The sequence below is a fragment of the Phoenix dactylifera genome, chromosome 17 (assembly GCF_009389715.1).
Source record: "Phoenix dactylifera cultivar Barhee BC4 chromosome 17, palm_55x_up_171113_PBpolish2nd_filt_p, whole genome shotgun sequence".
In the NCBI taxonomy this organism is placed as follows: Eukaryota; Viridiplantae; Streptophyta; class Magnoliopsida; order Arecales; family Arecaceae; genus Phoenix; species Phoenix dactylifera.
In genome coordinates, this window is record NC_052408.1 from 322,436 (window position 1) to 346,567 (window position 24,132).

A 24,132-nucleotide genomic window follows, 5' to 3' on the forward strand; every position below is an offset into this window, starting at 1 on the left:
AATTTGAGAATATAGAAGGGGTATTTGTGCTAACAGGTCTTCTAAGGCCTATAAGACCTCCTTATTTCATATGGATATATATTAATCTAAGAAATCATTCAGTTGCTTGCAATTCAATTGCTTATAATTAGAATTGCAATTGTTGAAAGGGGTCTTGTTTAGTTGTCTTTAAATGAAAACTGTAAATGCAATTACAATTTCTTAGTTGTTTGACGGGGAAAGAGATATGATTACCCTGTAATTGAGCAAGTAAGGTTAACATTGAGAAACAATGGACTGTTTACATTTTCTATTATAATATAATATACTAATATTTTTTTAATTATAATAGAAATATACTATTTCTAGTAAATTATTCATGGATTAGTAAAGAATGACAACTATAGTAAGTATAAGAATATTAAGTAATAATATTTTATATAACAAAAATATAATATCACCATTAAATTATTGATGGATTAGTTAAAAATGATTGCTATAGTAAGTGTAAGAATATTTAGTAATGTGATATAATAAACTAGAATATTTTTTTTATCATAATCATTATAATAACAAATAATTATTATATATTATTTTTATATTAAATTATAATTATTATTATAACATTATATATGCACCATAAAATTACAATAACATTGTAACATTATAGAAATAATAATACCATAATAATCTTATGGTAATATTGTATAATAAGATACAATTTCTATAATACTATCATATTCTAGTAATGATAGTATTATATTGATACTATTATAATATTCTAATAACAATAGTGTTATCATGATATTACCGTAACATTCAAATAATATTAAATATAATATATTCGACTACTATTGTAGTAATATTTAATATTATAGTATTATAATAATAATAATAATATAATACAATGATAATGGTAAAATATCAGTATATTACTATAATAATATAATATAATAATACATTTTACTATAATAGTATTTCATTATGGTATTATGCTATTGCTGTCACTACAGGAAAAGGTACATTTCCCGACGCTTTTTTCCCGACGCTAGGAAAAAGCGTCGGGATAGTTTTGATCAGCGCCAAATTTTACCGTACATCATTAGAATAGACGACGCTTCACTACGACGACGCTTATAAGCGTCGTCGTAGGCCAAATCCTTTCCAACCCTCTCTGCCTTAAAAAGTCTCGTCTCGTCTCCTCTCCTCTCATTCAAAAGGGTCCCCATCTCCTCTCGACGCTTATAAGCTCCGATCGGCGTCCCCGAGCTCCGATCGGCGTCCCCGAGCTCCGATCGCCTCCCATCTCGCTTCCCGAGCTCCGATCATCGTCCCCGCGCCGACATCAATCCATCGCCTCCCCATCTCGCTTTCCGAGCTCCGATCGGCGTCCCGCGCCGACATTAATCCATCGCCTCCCCATCTCGCTTCCCCGCCACCGTCGACCTCGCACTCCGGTTCCCTTCTTCTTCTCTCGTTTCTTAAAAGTGGTTATCTCTTTAGATTATTGAAGAAAACCAAACAGAAATGAAAACATTGGTTATCAAAGATGGTTTTCTTGGCACTGGTCAAATTCTTTCTTTCATTAAACTTCTTTTTTGGTTGTGAAACAATGGGCATTTGTCCCAAGCATTAATTTTCGTGATATCTATGTGCCATTTTATTTGCACTCGACAGCAATCTGATCTCGTGTTTCTTGTAGTTAATGGTTAACGAGTTATAGTCATACAGGGGGTTGAGCTGATACCTGTACAGCTACTTTGTTAATTTTTATGTGTTTGCGATTTATTTACTGTTAGCTTCTTTTTTTCTGTGCAGTTTATTTACACTAAAGTCTGCAGTCATCCCAACCCTGATGTGGATATTACCTGATCAATGTGAAAAATTAAGTTCACAGAGTCTTTGCGACCATAAAGCAGCTTTAGCACTTTATTCCTTCTTACGTTTCATCCTTGTTCAGATTTTCTATGTAAGTGCTCTACGGTATTTATCATTACTTCTAGTCAATAAATTAATTTTTATAGTGTGTAGTCCATTTGAAACACTTCCAGTAGGGGGAAGAGTGAAGGTGGTAGGGTGCTTTAATAGCAAGTACAGTAACAAATTCAACTACCAGGGAAAGTATGGTTTGGGGTCTTCAAATTCTTCTCACTCTGTTCTTGAGTGGAATATTATGATGTATGTAGTTGAGGATATGCTCCTAGTTTTCCTATGCTTCTCAAAGGGACTCCCATGCCACACCATGCACTTTCCTATATTCTCTTCAACAACCATATCTATCTATTCCCTCAGAGGTAGCTGTAGTAAGTGGGTGTCCTAAGAATTTCAAAGCATTTAAGAAAACAATATGCACGCCTCTTGGCCTGCTCAAGGCTGTAAAATTGGTCAAAACATCATAAGTTGGTTAGAGGAAGTTCACCATTTTTTATATTCTAGTTATCTAAAATAATCATTCACCATTGCAGATACCGTTAATTATTTTTGTGGAAAATTTTGGATTACCTTATACTAGAAAAGTTTACCTTTTAAATTTGAATCTATTCTTGCCCTCATTAAGTCTGTAGAACATCTGCAACAAACTATACATATCCCTATGCATAATGAATATAAACTATTATTTTTAATTTTAATTTTTTAAAGATGGAATCCTAGACTCTCACTTTGGAATAAGAAATAAATAGCAAACTGAAGTTTGCACTGTCAGATCAGGTGTATAATCATCATTGAACTTCAACCTCCCCAAGAGTATTCATTCTTATTGTTGATAGTTTGCCTATGACCATATTGCTTTTAGTGTACGTGATTTTGAAAAATTTCTTGGTAATAGTTTAACATATCATCTCTCTATATCAATGCTATCCTTAGTTGTTTTTCTTTTCTTTATGCTTTCTCTCTTTTCATATACATGTAATACATAAATGGCTTTAAAGTTTGCTTGTTGTTATCTTATATATTGACTTTGTCATCTACTTACCATTGTTTTGCAGATTTTCTGGTTTTATCCTCTTTACGTTTTCAGCTTCATACTGTGCACCCTCTGGTAGGTACCTCACTGGTTTTATCCTCTTTATGTTTTCATATATCCTTAGTACTGCTTTTTTTTTTAATTATCAAGAATATTTAATTATTTGCCATTATCATAGATTTTATGATTTACTCATGAATTGCCCATGACTGATTCAAAAACTTTGATGCCTTACAAATTAATGATGCTATATGTTGTTACTGGTGGTCTTGTTTTTGCTACTATTTATGGTTAGTTCTCACCAATTCTATTTTTCTTGTGAAGAAATATAATAGATAGTTCAATAATCAAAGTTTCTTTATTTTTGTTGTTTTTCTAATCTTTGATCACCATAAATCTTCTGAGAAGCATTATCTTCATTCCAGACAACATATTCGGACATTTAAACATATCAACAACTTGCAAGGATAAGAAATCAAACAGTAGGTGAGTTGATGTTTCTGGAACTGGTTGTTGTTGACATTCTTAAATAAATTTCATGTGTTCATGCTTGTGTTGGTACATCCACAGGGATTGTAGGTGAAGAGCCCTCTCTTTCACCCCTTTCACCAACACTGTTATCTGCAAATTTTAAGCTTGCTGAGTGGTAACCTTTCTCTTTCACCCCTTTCACCGACACTGTTAAGGATGTGCATGCAGCATTATTGTGGCAGAAAGGGTTGCCCTCAATTTTATGCAAAGAATGAGTGGAATAGCAACACTTACCAAGGTAGCTTTCCATGTATCAACTAATATTCCATGGTCTTTTTTCCAGCCTCAATCAGAATAGCTTTACATTTTGCATGGTTCTTCATGCACATATTCATTGTGTTGTGTTGGGTTTGCTAGGGTTGTAGTGGTAAGATAGCTGAAATTATACTGCCTTTTTTTGTAAAGTCCATCTTGAATTTGTAAAGAAAACATAAACATAAATTTCCAGACCAGGTTTCCATCAATTGAGGTTACGCCTTTCATATCTAATGTGTTCAGATTTATGGCATCATTCTCATTTTTATAATTGTTATGATGTATTTTCTGGATGCAAGGCTAATGCTGGGAAGATTTTGCTGTTTGGTAATTCTCACATGACTGCAATCGAGTGATTAACATTTTATTTCAGGACTGTCTTCATGTATTCTTCTTGGGCACTTGTTCTTATTGGGCAAAAAGACAGCGCAGCTAAGACTGTATTGGGGCTTGATAGGTGAAGTTCCTCTTGGAAGAGTGCCTTGAGAAATTACTACTTACAACCTTGTAAGTTGTAACTGACTCAAAAAGACAGCTACTACCACCACTCCTTCAGATATGGTCCATTTAATTTCCTCACTGCCTATTTATTCCAAGGAATCTTCAACATGATGTTATGTGTTGGAACAACAATACTTCCACTACAGTTCATTTATAGGATATCTATACCTTACCATCGGACGAGCAGAATCAAGTTCCATGCAAGATGCCAATTTCTGATGGATTTGGTAGTCAAATAATATCAGTTCTCCACCAGGGGTTTGATACATGATCTCTTGGGACCTCCCAACTCAGGTGGAAGACGCTGATCATGTCAATATACTCTTGCAAATGCTAATCCATATGGATGTACTTTCTCAAAAGAACATAATAAAACTATAGACATGCTGCCACATCCTTTTTACCACACACATACACACAAAAAAATAAAAATAAAAATAAAAATCCCTTGATTGAATTCTAATATTTCACTGCTTTCATGTCCTCTTATTTTTTTCAGTCATCTGTGCTTACTAATTATTTGGAGCTTGAAGACAAAGAATTTATTTCTCTATGCCAAGTTGTTCTCATCTAAACTAGCAGTATTAATATCTCTTTCTCTCTAAGAAGAAAGGCTAGAAATGTATTGTAGGGCATATACGAGCACTGGTGGTGATGGTATTTTCTTCAAGTGCCATGTGAAAAGTTCTTATTTGTTTGAATGATAAAATGTGGCAGCGTTCTTGCTAATCTTATTAATCACTTACTTTTTGATTTCTAATTTATAGGTTGAAGAGGTACGAAAAGTGACTTAAGCGGCCTAATTAATTTTCATGGACTGCTCATCGTATCAACTTATCGAGCTTTTACATATATTTATAACACTTTCAACTTCCTGAGCGATTAAATTTGACTCTATTATAGCAAAGTCTTGTTGCATTTGACTTCCATCTATAGTGTATCTTGCGTTATTAATACGTTTGCTTTGACTCTTGATTTGCAGATTACGGCAGCAACAACCACTTTCATTGTTCTTGGTTTGCAGATTATATTTATAACTTTTGTCTTTCTTATTGACTCTATGTGAGCCATGTATAATTGTTTCTCTAAGCTGCTGTTGGGAAATAAAAATGTCTTTCTTATTGTTTCTTATTGCAGCTGTTGTACCCAAAAAAAAAAAAAAAAAAGCAGCCCAGAACTTTATTTACTGCTAGACAGGTACCTTGTGTTTTGGTTGTAGTTAATTGTGCTCATGTATTAATTCTTTATTGTTGGTCAAACAGGGTGGTACAGTGCAAGTTAGGTATTTATTGTGCTCATGTATTAATTTTAGACTCAGTCAAACTGCTACAGTGCCATTTCTCCCAGCTACCGGGAACAAAACCTTAAAAAAGGAACTTCCAGGTTTTTTCAGTGCACCCTTGTTCCGTATGATTGGCAACATATTGTTGGATGCTGATTTGCCCAACATTTTCATAACCAGAATATTGGCCCAGTCAAGGAAGCTTGGTGATTTCCGGCATATACACTGCCAAGAGGCCATTGCATATATGATATTGCAGACATCTTCAAGTGAGTGATTCTTTCTTGCATTTACATTTTATTCAATGAATATGCTTCTGATGCTCACTCCCAGCGTGCAGTGAAAATGTTTCTGAAAAAAGCGTATAATTGTTGATAAATTTTGTGCCAGTTTGGTTCATGTTATAGTTTTGAATTAAAGTAGAAGGCTGGTTGAATTTTGACCTTATTTGTCATTCTTAGTATATTTGACATTGCAGATGGAACTTTTTTTCTTTTTCATGTTTCTCCAAAGTGATTTCAATAAGATGAGTCAGCATCCAGTGAACATATATTAGTTAATGACTTTGAACTAACCAGCAAGAGATAAAGCCCGTAAAGCATGCATGACGCAATGCCCTCATCTTTTCAACGTTATATTCTTACAATGCCGGCGCCAAGGTTGCATCTCCCTGATTCTGTTTTATTTTTTTCCAGCATTTTGCCTGTCCATAGAGGGGATTGTGGTCCGGAGATCCTTGATATTATCTTGAACAAGGTACCCGTCTACTTCAAAATCATGTAACAGATATTTTAGTCTTAATTTATTAGTTTTCGTATCCAACTTTTTTAAAGTTTGGTCCTTCTCAGGATGATCCTGATGGTGATTCAGACATGAACAACCAAGCAGGCTTCTTCTGTGGCTCGCCGCCTGTGCGCACTAACAACCCAGTAGTCCAAGATGCGAAGTTCGCTAAACAAACTCGAGAGTTGGCTTCTCATTTAGGAAACTTGATACATATTGTAGATTGTGTACTTAGGAATTTGACTTGTATGTTTTTAGAATGTTTTTGAAGCACAATGTAATCAAATATGATAATATGAATGTAATCAAAGTTCTTGTTTGTGACTCATATTTTGTTATATATGTGATTCAGTGTATTTGTTTCTATTGTTTTGTAAGAATTTAATGTACACAGAGTATTTAAAAATTACTGTTACAAAATTTTTTTTTAAAAAAAAATTTAATGCCGACGCTTATAAGCGTCGGGAAATGCAACAGAAAAAAGCTAATGGCACGCCTTTAACGACGCTTTTAAGCGTCGGCCTAAACCCGTTGTAACCAACCATTCTCCCCGACGCTTACAAGCGTCGGAGTCTGATAGAAGAAACGACGCTTAAAAGCGTCGGGAAAAGCAAGCCTGTAACGACGCTTTTAAGCGTCGGCCTAAACCCGTACTAACCAACCCTTCTCCCCGGAGTCTGATAGAAGAAACGACGCTTAAAAGCGTCGGGAAAAGCAACCCCTCTCGCCGACGCTTATAAGCGTCGGCGTATGATAAAAGGAACGACGCTTAAAAGCGTCGGCATAGACCAACGACGCTTTTTAAACGCGTCGGGTTAAACCCGACCCACGCCCACCTGCCCGACGTCTGAGCCACGCTTTGCGAAGCGTGGGCTTGGAATTCGCCGACGCTTATAAGCGTCGGTATAGACCAAAAAAAGCGTCGGGAGATTTCCTTTCTTTTGTAGTGTGTAATGTTTTAGTCTATATATAATAAGATATTATTATGATTAATATAATAAATAATTGTATAACGAGATCATAGTATTATAATATTATATAATACCAAAATATTATTATATTATTAATATAATAATATTAATATAAAAATAATATTATGCTAATATTATGATTACTAGTTACAAGGATGTCATAGAGAAGAAGGAGAACGGTTGGAGTGGTGAGGGATCTCTTCTAAAGGTTGTCTCAACTACAAGATTCCTTATAGTTGGAGCTACAGTTAATTTTTGCTGCAGTTACAATTACAAGTTTTGAGACTTTTTGCAATTGAGCTACAGAATGAGTTACAATTGCAAGCATCTAAATGCTTGTTTTGAATGCCTATAATTCAATTGCAACCAACTACATCTACGGTTGCCAATTGCAAGCAACCAAATATCCCTTAAAAAGACAAAAGGATAATAATAAAGAATTTTAAAAAAATTATTAAGAGTTTTAACTCAAAGTTTTTTTAGATGGAAAAGCCAATAATATGAAAGAAAAATCAAAAAAGAATCATCCTTAATTCGTGTTAGTCATGCAGGGGCATTTTTATAATTATCTAAAATTTTGTTAACAACAATACAACCTTACTAAAGTATTCATATCTTCCTTATTCGATCTCCAATTGAGATGATTCAAGATGTATTGGAAGATTCAACATCAAACATATGTAAGTAGTTTGAAGTTGAAATTCTACCCAGGCTAATCATGTTGAGTCGATTGGAGGTGATATACACTAGACTGCCCTTTAATTAAGCTCATTAGACACTTTTGGGTTTAGTGTTACCTCTTATCTTCCTTTTTAGTGATGATAATTTAAAATAGTCATTGTAGGTATATATCTTTTAGTGACGAGAAGATAAAATGGTCATTAAAACTCTATGTCTGTAGTGACGATATAGTATGTTGTTATAACTTTGAATACTAAAATCAATATTGGTCAATATACTAATGACAAGTTTATGATTCATCGCTAAAGCATATGACTTTAGCGATGAATTTTTAAGATCGTCACTATAGTTATATACTGTTAATGATGAGCATATAGAGTGGTCATTAAAATTCTCTATCTTTACTGCCAATACATTATATTGTTACTAAAATCTTATACATTAATGATCAAATGTTAATATCATCAGCAAAAATATCAAATTATTATAATATTTTAATAAAGCAAGCGTTAATCACTAAAAATAAAATATGAATCATGATTTTCTATCAGTGTGCTGTTAAAACCAAGCCAACCATCATGAAAATTCAAATAAAGATTTGGAGGATGATAAGATATAGCTAATACCATATAATTTCGATTAGATACTTAATTGGTTTTGAAAATGCATCAAACTAGCTACTAAAATTCATGTGCCCCATCAGAATTCATTTTAATAAAATTGATTATATATTATATTTTTACCAAGAAATTTTTGATAAGTTAAATATTTATGTTTAACATGATTTGGCTCAATCTATTTTTTGAACAACTTGCATGAGTCGAGATAATTTAACAATTAGAAAGAAAAAAAATGATACGAAATCCACTATCAATATTTCAAGCGACACACGATAACTAGGTGATAGTCTAAGACGTGATTATTAAAAACTTGTATGGAAACTGATTTAACTAAGGATTTAGATTATTGATCCAACTTGATTTATATTAAAATATATAAAAAATAAAATTACTTAAATAAAATAATAATATAAAGTATTAATAAGTGTATTTTGTATTAAATACCATTACTTATTAATTACACATAAACAACAAGATTCATGAATTATCTACTTTTAAGGAACTTTAACAAAAAAAATATAGAATTATAGAAATATGTTGAAATTATTGATATTTAAAATATTTAAGTGAAAGGTTTTCATTATATTATAAATAGTAAAATAAATTTATTTATCTTTTATTTTTTTCAAAAAGGAAATAATTATTTTTTATGAAAATAATTAATTATCCAAATATAAAATATCATAATATATTTTGAAATGATCTTATAATGTGAAAGTTTTAAATAGGTATAATAAAGCATAACTATATAGAAAAAGCTAACATTGTCATAACTATTAAGTAATGGGAAAATATCTAAGAGGTTTTAGGTTCGATCTCTTGTAGTGGCGTATATATAAAAAAAGTATAATTTTTTAATCTTTTCATCAAAAAAAATCATTGCAAATATTTGTCTTTAATGACCATTTCCATTTCATTATTAATTGTAATAGCTTTTTATGACCAAGGCAAATTTGTCACAAAAGAAGATTGCTAGTTATGACACTAAATCCTCATCAAAAGTCATTTTTGGTCATTGATTCCTTATCAAGTCATCAATTTTGGGCTTTCCTTATCATTTTTCAATCTTTTGCCACAAACAAAATAATCACTAACAGCCATTGGCACTTGATCACTAAATGTAATAATTCTTTCAATGACTTTACATTTTTGCCTAATAAAACTTAGTTACAGGGCCTTTAGTGACCACTTAGTGATGAAATATTTTTGGTTACTAAAATCTTTTAATGATGAAAGCAAAAAAATTTATGACCAAATTTTTTGTCGATAAAATTCTAAATTTTTGTAGTGAAAGTACACTATCCACTTAATTATACTAACAAACAATAATTATATACTCTGATGGTTGTTCTCATGTTCGGCCTCCACTCTAGACGATTATGGTAAGTAACGCCAGTTATTCTTTAGTATGCAAGTTCGTCACTACATTTGTTCTATCAAATCATAATCATATATTTTCAGTCTAAGATATAGTTCTATACTTGGGACTATCCCTGAAACTATTTTAGTCATCTTGGTCTATTTTCATGTATCATAGTTGATCGTGGCCACATTCTAAGCTTTGGGCCTTCTTTGATATATATCTCCACTTAGTGACATTTATTGTGGCTGCACTTTCTCTAGTTTAGCAAAAGTCACATAATCTTCACTTATCCTAATCCACTTGGCACTTGCTCTTGACTGCTATCTGAAGTTTTGAGATAGGGTGTAGAAATGCCCCCCCACATCTTGTTGACCGATGATAAAAAGATTGACCAGATGTCCATTATCACCTTCTTGATATCTAGAGAGAAGAAATCCTACACTTATAGTTTTAATTTGCTAATTGAATACTTTCCCTTTTGCTGAAGCATTATTTCTATTTTCAGTAATCTACTAGCATCTCTTCTGATCTCTTTAAAATTTCTGCTTTTTGTTGCATGGCATACTCTTGTGTACTAAAATGGCTGGATGTTGTTCAAAGGATCTTTCATATCCTTAGGGATCCAATGTGGTCTCCCGTATTAATAGGGACTTCAATTCATCTTCTAGAAAGTCACACCTTCCCTCTTAACTAGGCCCCACCTCCCTCTCTTTGGTGCTTATCCTTCTTCCTAAGTACTCATGCCCCCCTCTGATCTCCTTTCATTTATCATGATGAGCAACACTAAGTATTGGTCGAAGAAGACCATTCATTTTGATTCATCGATTTTGATTGGTTTGCCAAATTGGAATACCACTATGAATCAGGATATCATCACAAATGAGTTGCACTGCCAAATTGAAATACCATCACTAACTGCTTGCTGTTTAGTTGGAGGCTTTCAAATCAAAAGGTCAACATTTTTTCACCCATCCTTGGACTAATCCTATCTCCTCACCTTCTTTAGGCTTGTTTTGGTGGACCTTTTCCTATTTCCACTCCTATCAACCAGGCCTACACCTAAACCCTCAACTTGCTTTGCTCGGTCCACCTCCTCTGCAATTGATAACGATGTGTGGTGAGTAGATCATCATGCAAGCTGAGGGTAGTGAAGGGCTTCGTTAGGTTAGTTCGAAAGTGAAATGAAAACTTAGAGAGTATTAGCCTATCCAGCCTTATAATTATATTAGTCAAAAATAGCAGCATTTTGCCTTGTACATATAATTGTGTTAGCTAAAAATAATAAAACACAATCTTTTATCTTTATATCTTCGTTCATGCCTCTTTTAATGTTAGCTTTCTATTAATAGCTTAGGCTTCATCATTCTCCAATTTGAAAAGTAACTTTTAAAGTTAGTCATTTGATACAGAGTTGACCGTCGTCTATTGAGAAGTACTATTTCTAAAGAAGTTTGCGAACTAACTTTTAAAGTTCTCCAAGAAAAATGAAAAGAACTGAAAAGTTATGAAAGGCATGTGGAGCAATATCTATTATACTATAGCATTATTATCTATGGCAGCCTAACGGCCAAAACCTACATGGAATTCTTAACTAGATAATATAATACTATTTATTTATTCTACTTTTAATTCAATATGTATAATAAAACATGAGCTTGAGAAAAAAATGAAATCCATTAAGCTACTATATACAACTGCATAATAGAAAAGATACTTGAAGAAAGGTCAGAAAAAATTTCTTTATAAATAATATTCTTCATATAATCTTCAAACTCAGTATATTCATTCTCTATTATAATCTTGAGTCCGTACCACGATGCTACGTGTGAAACCGCTATGTAAAGTTGATTTGTGTATATGTTTTTTATACTAGAATAAAGAGCCGCAAAATTGGCATTGATATTCAAGCAATCTTAGATTCAATGGCTCATTAAATATTTCTACACCAAATATATATATATATATATATATATATATATATATATATATATATATATATATATATATATATATATATATATATATATTCTTGAATAACATACCATCAAAAAATACGCCATTGCTAAATGACTTACTCTAACTTTTAGAGTGTGATGCACCAGATTCTAACTGATGAAATAGCTGGTTGGTAGAAATTGCACTGAAAACTTCATCTTCTTGAACTGTTTTTTTAACAACAATAAACTCAACATTAACAAATATCCTAGATATACAAAATAATTATTTTGTTTCTAAATAAAAAAAATATACCTCCATCTATCATCAACATAGCATCTCTTTCAAGTCTTTACAAAAAAACATCATCTGCAACAGTATATCTAGAACAACACTTCAAAAATTATCAAATTCATCAACCGCGTTACATTTTTCACAATAACAGCTTGCTCAGTCCGATATGGAATTAAAAATATTTTGCATGCATGACTATCTACGTACCTTTCACTGTCAATCATGTGATGAAAATGTGCATTTACAAATTGTTGGTTTTTAGTGTTATTACCCAAATGATCATTTATTTTTGGTGATCTTCCAGTATTTCATTAAGCAATAATACCAATTCTTTTTATTCTATTATGTCTAGATGCCTCTATTGGATCCGTTTTATTTTCTTAAAAACAAAAAAAAACATAAGGGGGATCAGTCTTTTTTTCTTCTACATAGGTTAGGGACCAAATTACAAAAAAAAAAAGCTGGTCAAACCCTTCTACGGACTGTTTTCACCTACTGATGATTCCAAGTCAGGTTGAAATATTTTTCTATATTCACTGATCTCCTTTTCTAGCTTATCATATTGTGGCATTAACTTTTGATATCTTTCAAGTGATAAATGATGGTCCCACTGTAACTGCCCATGCTCAGCCTCAAGATCATCACGAGCAACATGGTTCTCTAATACATATGTTTAAAATATTCTTTCTATTTGTAATTAAAATCCTCAATTTCAAAATTGAATATGTTCTTCAACTTTCTAATTGCAAATCCTGTGGTGATTTCTTCTAATTCACTTTGGTCTCTACCCAACCGTCCCCAAATCCTACTTACTTCGGAAGAGTTCTCCCACAGGCTAGCACGATGTCCACAAAAGATCTCAAATATCCTTCATCTCGCAACTTAATTCGATAAATTGGTCTTGAAAGAGCTAGCCTACACATAATTTCTTCCAACATAACTTTAGGCGAAATCTTAACTACATCGATCTTTGCAATTATAGTTGACCGCAAAATCAGTTATTAATAGAAAAGAAGTATCCAAAAGAAGATTGTTTAATAATGCAATTTAAGCAACCCAAAATAGACAAAAAAAATCAATATATCAGTACAAAAACAAACCACCCTGCATATATAGATTCTAAAATACAATAACAAATAGACATTAAAAAACTATTCAAAAAACTCTATGGAAATGGGAAAAAGAAACATGATCAAAATCAAACATAAGAAAACTTATAAGAGTACTATAATTTAGCCATTTATGATTATATTCATATACATAAAAAATGCCTTCACAGAAAGAATTACTTTTTAGATAAGTAGAAGCTCTCAGTGGAGGGCACCTACATGAAGAAAAATTATTTTTTTATTTCAACATAATATATGAAAAAATCAAAATTAATAATTAAAGCTAAAATAGCATAATATACTTTTTCCCCAAACATTCAAAAGGAAAAAGAAAGGGAGTAAGATGAGGGGCCGGACGTACAGTTTGGCTTTTCGTTCTCGGAAACAAATGAGCCACATGGCCCAGAACTGCCACGCTAATGAGGAGAAATAAAAGTTACCATGTGTGCCATGCATGGGAGGTATCTGTACTGCTGTCACAGCGTCCAGATTTGTCTTTCTCTCTTAAGTACCTTTATTTTTTAGTCATTTCAAAGTAAACTTCGATGGTAGTATGTCGGTGGATGAAGCGTTTGGAGGTATGAGATTTATGATTAGTGACCATTTTGGCAGGCTGATTGCAACCGGAGGTCGGCATTTTCCCGGTCTGAATGTTGTCGGGGTGGAGTTACGAGCAGCTTGAGAGGGCATCTCCTATGCAAGGCGTGTTCTCGGTGTCGATAGGATATGTCTCGAGGGGGACTCATGGCGATTGACTGGATTTGAAGAGTGGACAGGTTTGGGGTTGACCACCCACCGATATGTGAGATTCGTAGACTAGCCTAAGAGTTTACCTCCTTCCAAACAGCACATGTGCTCCGGAAGGCGAATAGAGCGGCAGACTGAATCGTCTCATTTGTAGCATGGCACTCCAGAGAGTTCATCTAGATGGCATTGACAGCTTTACTCCCTTTCTTTTATCTTTTACTTTCTTTTAACTTAGCAAAATATACTCATGTTAGAGCTATATGGAATGTTATTTTTACCAAAGAAAAAAAAAAAAAAAAAAGTTGACGACAACTGATCATCCCCATGGATGTCAATAGTGCTTCTTCTTTTTTCACTTAAGCCAAAGGTGGACCATCGGATAATTTCAGTTGGTTATGGATGCAGCACACGTGGCATCGAATGTGACTTTAATCTTTTTTTCCTATCTCCTTCGATTTCCCAATCCATTACATGATGCCTGGTTTTTGTTTCCTTCGTTTTCGTAATTCATTCTTGATGGTTGTACTGGTACAGTCCACAAATTTAATAGAATTTTTCGTTCAATTATCTTTTTTTTTTTGGAAAAAAAAGGATGAGTTTTTTTTATATGTTTGGAGATTTTGGGTTGGATTAAATTATATTTGGTCTGGTCAAGCATCCTTTTTTGCTGGCCCAAATTAAACTCAGATGACGCATACGCCCGTGCGTCCAGTCAGATCAACAATTATAAACCCAAATTGGGTCCAATTTTTGACCTTGACACGACACGAGTACCTGGGGACTCATTTGCAGCCGTAAGCGGACTCAGATGCACCTGGTGTTTATGTAATTTTGAAAGCTAAGGAGCCTCATAAAATATATGGCGTTCCTATTTCTAGTTCCCCCACAGCGTTTTTAGGGTTAGGGCTGTCGAGAGAGAAGGCGAGCAGCGGCAGCCATGGTTCTCAAGTACGTTTCCTCTCCATATCATCCCTTCCGGTTGATGACTCCTCCCATTTTTTTCGCTCTTGATATTGCGAAAGATCGCATAGAAATTTCTTTTTGAGTTAATTTTCAGAAATTCTGCTATGGATCTGGATTTCTGATTTTTTTGAAGAAAAACTATTTTTGATGTTTTTTTGTTTCTTTGCAAATGATTCGATTGCAGTCAAATGTTCGAGTACATATTAGGTTAGGTCAGGTGCGATCTTTCTATTTTTATTGAACTATTTGAATTTGGAATTTTTTTCCCGTGCGATGAGCATGTTGGATTTCTATTTAAATGGAAGGAACAGTTGAAAATGAGAATTTGGAGCTGTTTTACGGATGTCGTTCGTAGTTTCCTTGTGCGATGTTTGATTGTTGTTTTATCTTTCATTCTATATTTTGTGTGTTTTGGGATTTAATAGATGATCATGGGTTTTTGTTTCTGGAGGGTCGGTAGTTGAAAGTTAAGAAATTTGAGTGAAATCATGGCCTAGCATTTTAGCTAAACATTTGCGTCATGCAATAATTGGGAGAAAGCTTGATGATCATAGTATTACCCTAGTTAAAGGACTGTTTATGTTGAGTGTCGTGGAAGGTTTGATTTAAGCTATCGTATCCGTATCTGAAAAGCCCATTTTAATAATCTTGATTCCAAGGGTGAGAAGATTTGTAAGGAGACTCCCTGCCAAATGCTGTGAATGTAGTCTGTGGATGTAGGAGAAGCTAAATGGTGAATGGCATCAAGTGAGTGTATTATTATTTGTATTCTAATTTTATCGGGGATGGTAGATGGCTCTTTATCCTTGTTGATGAGGGTTGCTTTGATCTAGATGGAATTTGCTGAGACAGTAGATTAGGGCTCAAATTTCTTCATATATCTTTTTTTTTTGAATAGTGAATAAAATTTCACCTGAATAAGAATTCTAAAAATGTAGCTGGAAGATCAACAAAATCCTACTCTTATATTCTTAAGATCTTACTCCCTAAATTTCACTTCGCTCCATCTTATTTTTCTGCCTATGTCTATGTGCAGATTACATGTAAGTGATGCTTACATGTGAGTGTATCAAGACATTAACAGTCATGTCATGATGTCATAGTCTCATAGAGCATGAGCCATGTTCAAACGTGGTCTGGCAGTTTGACATCCCACTCCTTCGGCATGTGAGGTTGGAGTTTGAAACTACACTGGGAGTTATATCATGTCTTTTTCCCTTAAATAATGAGGACAATTTGAAACTTCAACAATACAGAATGCTTTCTAACCTTTTATGTACTAAAAAACTATTAATTAGCTTGAATATCTGATATGAACAATTAATTTGGCCTCATAAAGTTGTTTTGGCAAAATTCAAAAGACTGGACTTAGTTTCAGATCACATACAACTAAAACTGAACTGTTTCAGACTTTCAGGTATAGAGTTTCAACTTTAAACCATGATTGGGTATCATTTCATTTTATGATTTCTAATTCTTTGTGCATGCTTGTAGGAATGGGTATCTAGTTGTAGGGTTTTATCTGTTGTGCTGCTGGGTGTTGACTTCTGTTCATCCCTCATTTTTCCCATTTTCTAACTTTTATATAGTAATAAATTCACAGATGCTAGACCTCTCTTGCCTTGTAAGCCAAAACTTATAGAGTTCCCCTTGTCTGTTCTTAAGTGTAGCAACCCCAGAAATGTACTTAATGGCAATCATAAACTCATTACAGGATAAACATAATGAAAATGAGATGTATAACTTAGTAAATTTTGCCCAGCAAGCGCTGCTTATCTTTAATGAGGTGCATACCAATATGTTCTCTTTCCAATTTCTAAGATCCTCACCGGCACCTCAAGTTGATGTCAACCCTTGCTAAATGTCCCAGGCAACTTTGAGCAAGAGTCAGCTAGCAAAAAACCTGGGAGACTAGTTATTGTGGAGGCAGTTCTCACATATTTGTTGTATGTTGTTTGAATTGCAAGCAGGAAGTAACCCTTGAAAATTTTCCTGTTTGAAAGTAGTCTTGCTGAAGTAAGTTTTCCTGTTTGAAAGGAGACTTGCTGAAGTAGGCAAGGTTTAACATTAGGAACTGTTATTTGCAGTAAAAAATATCCAGTTGAGGAACCAAATGGGAAAATTGGGTTCAATATAAATGTTTAAAATGGACAAAACCAAATCATATACTGCCATTGTGGCTATAGCTAATCATCAGGTTATGTCAAAATGACATTCTATTCAGTTGAAGTCTTCTTTTAGATCTGTTATGGCAGTCTTTCTCCCAATATATATTAATCGAAGCTCCAATATTTTTGGTTTTATTTTTTTTCTTTGGGAACTCTTACCATTCTATTCTCACACTGTTTTCACACATGCTTGATTTATGCATTGATCGGACAATTATTTTAATATAGCTTGATGGCTTTTAAAATCCATTGTCAATCATGTCCTACCTCAACATTGCATAAATAGTGTGTGGGCATAGAATTGTTCTTTTATCTTAAACCTAATAGCAGGAAATTTCTATGTTGCCTCATAGGGAACTAACTGCATCTGCACCCTATCTCACTCCATTTAAATAAGGCTCACCACATGGACAGGAATAATATTAATTTTGAAGTTGGTTCCATATGTTACTGATGGTGATTGTTTTGTAGGCTCTGTCTTCATGTCTATAAATTTTCAGATGCTTGTTTCCAATTATTATAAAATTTCCTTGACTATGGTAATGCTTTTATTGTTCCCTTTTCGCTATCATAAGATAACTACAATCATCACATCTTGCCAGGGATTCCGATTTAGAGTTACCTTCAATGTTATTCAAGCTTTAGAGTTTGACATTGTAAATAACTGAATGTGCTTCCTAGTCTTAATTCGTATATTGTAGAACACTATGAAACCTAAAAAGCTCCAAAATGAGGGGTATATGATAGTAGTACAAGCATTTGCGTGGTAGTACCTCATGGTTATCAATATCTGGATCCTTTTCAGGACTGAACTTTGCCGCTTCAGTGGTGCCAAGATATACCCTGGTAAGGGTATCAGATTCGTCCGCTCAGATTCCCAGGTAAATTAAAATCGCAGTAGTGTTGCATTACTTGACTTTCTAGGTGGCTGTTGATGTATCTTTCTATTCTACAAATATAAAATGGTCTGCCGCTGGCTAACTGCTCCAATGGTAGATATACTCTGCTCATATTAATGAAGGTGGAGTTTGTATTCCTCAGTGTATTTGGGGTTTATTCTATAACTTTCAGAGGGAAAAGAAAGAATGCAGGGTTTATGGTTAACCTTCATTATTTTATAAAATTGGCTTTTGTTCTTATAAGCCTTTAAAGAAATGGCAGACCAAGAACCTTATTCTTTTAGTTTCTAGCTTATTGACAAAACGCCTTTGCTGGTGGTTGTAGGTTTTCCTTTTCGCCAATTCAAAATGCAAGAGGTACTTCCACAACCGACTCAAGCCTTCGAAGCTTACCTGGACTGCAATGTATAGGAAACAGCATAAAAAGGTAATTGTTCCATTCTATAATCGATGTATATTTATGATTCATTCTGGATACTGCATTGCTTTTATAGCTGGTCAATGGCATATTCATCTCTGTTTTCTATATCAGGATATCCATGCTGAAGCTGTGAAGAAGAGGCGCCGAACTACCAAGAAACCTTACTCTAGATCAATTGTTGGTGCTACTTTAGAGGTGATTCAGAAGAAAAGAACTGAGAAACCAGAAGTACGGGATGCTGCCAGGGAAGCTGCCTTACGGTATATTGCTGCTCTTTCTCATCCTTCCCTCTGGCTTCATCCCGTATGAATGCTTACTGCACTAAACATTATCAAATTTTGATGGTCTGAACGTGAAGACGATATCATCATAAAACAACAATTCAGAAGTCTTCATTGACTAGAATGTGATCAATGAATTAATATTCAATTTTCTACATTATATTTACTTACCAAAAAAGAAAACTTTTATTTTATATTTTACAATTATGTTTATATGTAATATTTTTCAATTCTACCAGCTAGAATGTTAAATTTTGAAACTAGTATATACCTTGAAAGTGTTAATTGGTTAGATTCATACCTTTGCTTTAAAGCATATTAAGATGTTAATTTATTAAAATAACGCCTAGGCAACTGCTTGGGGGCTATATTTGACTAATTCAACACACTTTTTTCAGGGTAGGGATCATCCCTTCACGAATATGATGTCTTTTCCTGTTTATTGCGTTATCTTGTTATTTGAACATAATTTCCAAAGCGCATAATTATTCACTTCATTTAAGAAAATTGAATTGTGTTTTATGCAGTGAGATCAAGGAAAGAATTAAGAAAACCAAGGATGAGAAGAAGGCGAAGAAGGCAGAAACATTGGCAAAGACACAAAAAACTCAGACTAGGGGCATGCCGAAGGGACCAGCAACAAAAGGCCCTAAGCTTGGAGGTGGTGGAGGAAAGCGCTGAACAACTAGTATTTCTCTAGTAGAAGAAAGGCAACGGGACATTAGATTGAGGAACAGTGTTTCACTTTTGTTCAAGTATTCGGACATTTGCATATTCATTGTGCTGGTATTTACATGTTTATTTAGACCTTCTATGGTTGTAGCCTCCAGCTTGGGACTTCAAGGCAATTTTTGTTGGCCACTCCGATTCTGCTGATGTTCTACCTTTAGTTTGTCAACTTGGATGTATTGTTTTGTTTAGGTTGCAATGACTTTATCTATGCCTGATGTGAGGGCCGTTATGAATTTTCTGTGCATTCCTGAAAATTTTCGTACTACAGTTTTTACCATGTGGCTGGACTTTCCGGTGATGGCCCTCGATCTGTTGGTTTTAGAGGCCTTTATGTGCATGATGATGAGCCATCATCTTAAACAGACATTGTATGGTTATCAGAAAATCATGTAATTTTGGATTTCTCAGGATGGACTGAGATTGGGGAACACCATCCAGACTTAAGTTGAAACATCCTGAACAATTTGCCAATTTTGGGCCAATTATGGTATAAAACTTTTTCACAAGATATTTACAAACTTCTGCATGAGGCATTTTGATCCGTGTCACACGGGTGCTGGTGCTGCTGATTCATAAGCAGGGCATTGAAATCTCGATTCACATAACTTTGATTGTGGTTTAGTGTTTTTGGTTTTTTAACTTGATAGGAGTCAAAAATAGAAAAATAAAGTGGACTTGGTTCTTGATTAGTAATCTAGAACTCGTCTTTGTTGCAGTATTATCCATTTATGTGGCAAAGTTCACCGTAGGATTGATAGAAAGATTTTAAAAGAATTAACTGAAATGTTTTTTTTTTTTTATGCAATTCTCGGCTATAGATTATTTGTTGGTGATTTATTGGTTTTATCTGATGGTAATGATTCAACGTAAGAGGATTCGCAAGAATTAATACATTAGATTTAAACCCTGTTCTCTAACACTTGGTTTGTTTATGCTGGCAGTTGATAACGAAAAGCAGAAAGGAGGGTCATGCATGTCAGTGTAGGGGACTACTGGAGCTCTGCTATGCAGTCACCGGAAAATGCTCAGCTGAACACTTGGACCCTGGAGAGGGATCCCAAATAGTTGGGCCAAGGCTAATGTTACTGCATGAGCCCATAGCCTTCAGTATTGCTGAGTCTGTTTTTGTACAATACTCATCTCCCCATTTTGACAGGCCATCTATTTTGAGCTTCCTAAATTGCCTTCTTAGGGGGCATTTGTAACCCCAACAGGATCACCACGGTGATTTAAGATCTCCGATGATCCGAATGCTAGGGTGATTTGATCCCCAGTAATCTAAGATCAATGTGTTTTTACTTCTTGGGTGCCCCCACCTCTTGGTCATCTCAAGGTGAACTTTGATGGTAGCATGGCGTCCGATGGAAGATTCGGAGGGGTCGGATTTGTCATCAGAGATCACCTGGGGCGACTGGTTGCAGCAGGTGGCCGGTATACGCCTGGGCTCACAGTAGTTGGGGCAGAGCTGCGGGCAACTTGGGAGGGCATATCCTATGCAAGGTGGGTGCTCGGTGCCGGGCGGGTGCATCTCGAGGAGAATTCATCTATAGTTATCGACTGGATCCGATGTGCGAACAGGTATGGTGATGGTCACCTTCTTATCCGTGAGACCCGCAGGCTGGCTTTGGAGATGGACGAGTTTGAGGCAGTACATGTATTCCGAGAGGCGAATAGAGCAGCAAACTAGGTTGCCTCTCATGTTACATGGCATTCCGGAGAGATCTGCTGGACTTCCATAGCAGAGCTTCCGCCCCCATTGTATTTTTTGCTTTCTTATAATCTGGCGGGATGTACTCACGTTAGAGCTATATGAATTGCCGCTTTCAACAAAAAAAAAAAAAAGATCAATGTGTTTGGTAGGCCATGATCCAGTAATTAAAAATCCTCAGGTATCCATGAGTAACTTGTTTGGTATGGTACGGAGATCCAAGATCACCGATCACATAATACCACAAATACCCCTGATATATCTTAGATGGATTTTTTGTGTTTTTAATTCTCATGAATCAAAAATATAAGTCAATATACTAATTCCTATAATAGCTCCATAAATTTATCACATATTCTACTTTTAGTATCCCTTATCATATATTTATTAATCATAATATATTATAATAAAATATTAATATATTTATCAATATATTAATTATTAATATATTCTATAAAAATATATTTATTACTGTTGCTCAGAGGTGCAGCCTAAGAGGGGGGGTGAATTGGGTCTTTTAATATTAATAGTGTGAAGAATGTGAGTTACTGTTATCTTTCAATAACTTGTAGATTTAGCAGTGGACAAATAAAGCAGTGGGTGAAGAGCAATAAACCATACACACAAACACCAGAATTTATAGTGGTTCAGTGCACTCCCAGCACCTACATCCACTCCCCAAGCCTAGCTTGAGATTTCACTATAACCTAGCAGATTACAGCCTAATTATTTTCCGGCCTCACAATCAAAAATCCAGTTGGTTTTTCCAGGCAACCAACCGAAAACCTATTACCGTTTGTTTTCCGGGCTCACAAACAACCCAGTTGGTTTTTAGACAAACCAACCAAAAACTTTGCACTGTTTATTTTTCCAAGTTCACAAACAACCCAGTTGGTTTTCAAACAAACCAACCATAAACTTTTTTCCTTACTGAATACTTCCGATTTAGCAACTTCCAATCAAGGCTTGGAAAAGCCTTTACAAGTTTCAAATGAATGAAACTGTTACAGCAACAGTTAATCCAAATAAATGAATGTTGTAATCAGAAAACTTAAAGCTTTAAAGTATATAAAATGAATCAATAAAAATAAAAACTCGAGCCAATGAAGAAGTTGGCTATGGAAGAATGTCCCAATGCTTGAGCAACAACTCTTCTCGATGCAATGAGAAGCTTCGACTGATTTCCTCACAGGAGTAAGTTTCAGAAGAATGCCGGTGAGGATGATGAACTGTTTAGCTTTTTTTCTCTTTTTCTTAGTGGAAACTTTTCTTTCTTAATAGAATCTTTTTCACTTTCCTTGTTGTTTTTCTTCTAAGGTTCCCTCGAATTTATAGACAAATTCTTCAAAGGAATTTGAATTCCTTTCTTTCCGTTCTGATTAGAATCTTTTCCGTTACAGAAGAAGACAAAAGTTGTTGCAAGCTTCCGTTGTGCTCCCAGCAGTACAGGGGTCGACTCATGTAACTCAGGGGTCGACTCATATTTATCCTGGGTCGGCACTTCAAGATATTGAGACGGCTGTGATAACTTCAAAGGGTCGACTCATTTTCTTCAGGAGTCGCCTTTTTAAACACAAGGATCGACTCATGTAGTAATTTTTCTGACTGACGTTGAGACTGAACTGGGGTCGACTTTTCAAACGTAAGGGTTGACTCTTCAATTTCAGGGGTCGACTCATTTGGAACAAGGGTCGACTCTTCAATTTCGGAGGTCGACTCATTTGGAACAAGGGTCGACTCTTCATACTTTGTCTCAGGCGGTAAAAGATCTCTGTTTAATTTGAACTACACAAGGGTCGATTCTTCAAACTTTGTTTCAGGCGGTAAAAGCTCTCTGTTTAATTTGAACTACACAAGGGTCGACTCATGTTTTGTGGGGGTCGATTTATTGACTATGCCACTTAAAGAAAACATGCCAGAGTCAACTCAAACTTGTCCTTTTTGCTTAGGGGTCGACTCAAGTTTTTCAACCAAAAAACTTTAGACTTCATCTTTGATTTCCATGGATTAGATTAGAATCATTTTCCTTTTAGAATATATCCAATGAAGTGTTTGTGAAGAACTTATGATTTTGCAGTGTTTCATTTCTTCTGATTTTTCTTGACTTATAAAACTTCACAATTAAGCCAACATCATTAGTACACAACATCATCTCAAGTGTTTTGTAATCATCAAAATTTATCCTTTAGGGTTGACAATCTCCTTCTTTTTAATGATGACAAAACCATTGAGTTTAAAAGAATTTTGCAATAAATTTCACAGCAATTATAAGAATTTTGTAATGAAGTTCAGAGCAAATATGACATTAAGAGATATATGCATAATTTCAACAAGTTAAGGAGAAAAATCTCCCCCTATCAGTTACAAACATTTAAATTATGCAGAGTTCTTTTTCTTCTTCGTTTCTTAAGTTTTTCTTAATAGTGCAGTACCACAGTACCATTACCATTCCATATATGTATATTATAATTTAAGTCTCTCTCTATATATTATCTTTAGTGTAGAGATTGGAATTCTGAATTCTTTTCACATTTCTTATTTTTCATTTCTCAGATTAGAATTCTTTTCACATTTCTTATTTCTCATTTCTCAGATTGAAATTATTTTTATATTTCTCCCCTTTTTTGTCATCAACAAAAGGACGGAAAAAAAAAATAATTTCAATTTTTCTCTTTTTGTGAGCTTAAACATTAAAGATTAGTTAACAGTTGTGTTAAGGAGAGAGGATATCATATCAATATATGTATCAGAGCAACATACAGTCCAAGAAAACATATTTTTCAAGATGGGTAAGTATTCGTTGCAATTGATAAATGAAGTACACTTGATAAATCAAAAAGATACAATTGGTATCAGTCAGTATACAAGTGCGCTAAATAGACATGAAACAAAGTATTTTGAAAACATGGGGTTCATTCTAAGTTCAGTCTAGGTTCAAGGTTTT

At 34.4% G+C, this 24,132-nt stretch overlaps 1 protein-coding gene and 3 long non-coding RNA genes across 4 annotated transcripts; all 4 read left to right on the forward strand.

Annotated features, from left to right (window-relative positions):
* Window positions 1–3,347: 3,347 nt before the first annotated feature.
* LOC120104157 lies at window positions 3,348–3,939 on the forward strand. Its single transcript, XR_005506607.1, has 2 exons — window positions 3,348–3,430; window positions 3,515–3,939. It is a non-coding gene; the product is annotated as an uncharacterized LOC120104157 (long non-coding RNA).
* A 15-nt stretch (window positions 3,940–3,954) lies between these two features.
* On the forward strand, window positions 3,955–5,397 carry LOC120104159. The gene is made up of 2 exons (XR_005506609.1): window positions 3,955–4,525; window positions 5,214–5,397. It is a non-coding gene; the product is annotated as an uncharacterized LOC120104159 (long non-coding RNA).
* A 780-nt stretch (window positions 5,398–6,177) lies between these two features.
* LOC120104158 lies at window positions 6,178–6,423 on the forward strand. The gene is made up of 2 exons (XR_005506608.1): window positions 6,178–6,269; window positions 6,362–6,423. It is a non-coding gene; the product is annotated as an uncharacterized LOC120104158 (long non-coding RNA).
* An 8,395-nt stretch (window positions 6,424–14,818) lies between these two features.
* LOC103715065 (60S ribosomal protein L24-like) lies at window positions 14,819–19,734 on the forward strand. The gene is made up of 5 exons (XM_008802574.4): window positions 14,819–14,964; window positions 17,953–18,028; window positions 18,372–18,473; window positions 18,579–18,727; window positions 19,276–19,734. Exons 1-5 carry the CDS (start codon window positions 14,954–14,956, stop codon window positions 19,427–19,429), a joined length of 492 nt encoding a protein of 163 aa, XP_008800796.1. The 5' UTR covers window positions 14,819–14,953; the 3' UTR covers window positions 19,430–19,734.
* The last annotated feature ends 4,398 nt before the right edge of the window (window positions 19,735–24,132 follow it).

Coding starts and splice junctions, on each gene's coding strand:
- LOC103715065 (XM_008802574.4), top strand. Junction 18,474..18,578: donor ATAGGAAACAGCATAAAAAG/GTAATTGTTCCA, acceptor TTTCTATATCAG/GATATCCATGCTGAAGCTGT. Junction 18,728..19,275: donor GCCAGGGAAGCTGCCTTACG/GTATATTGCTGC, acceptor TGTTTTATGCAG/TGAGATCAAGGAAAGAATTA.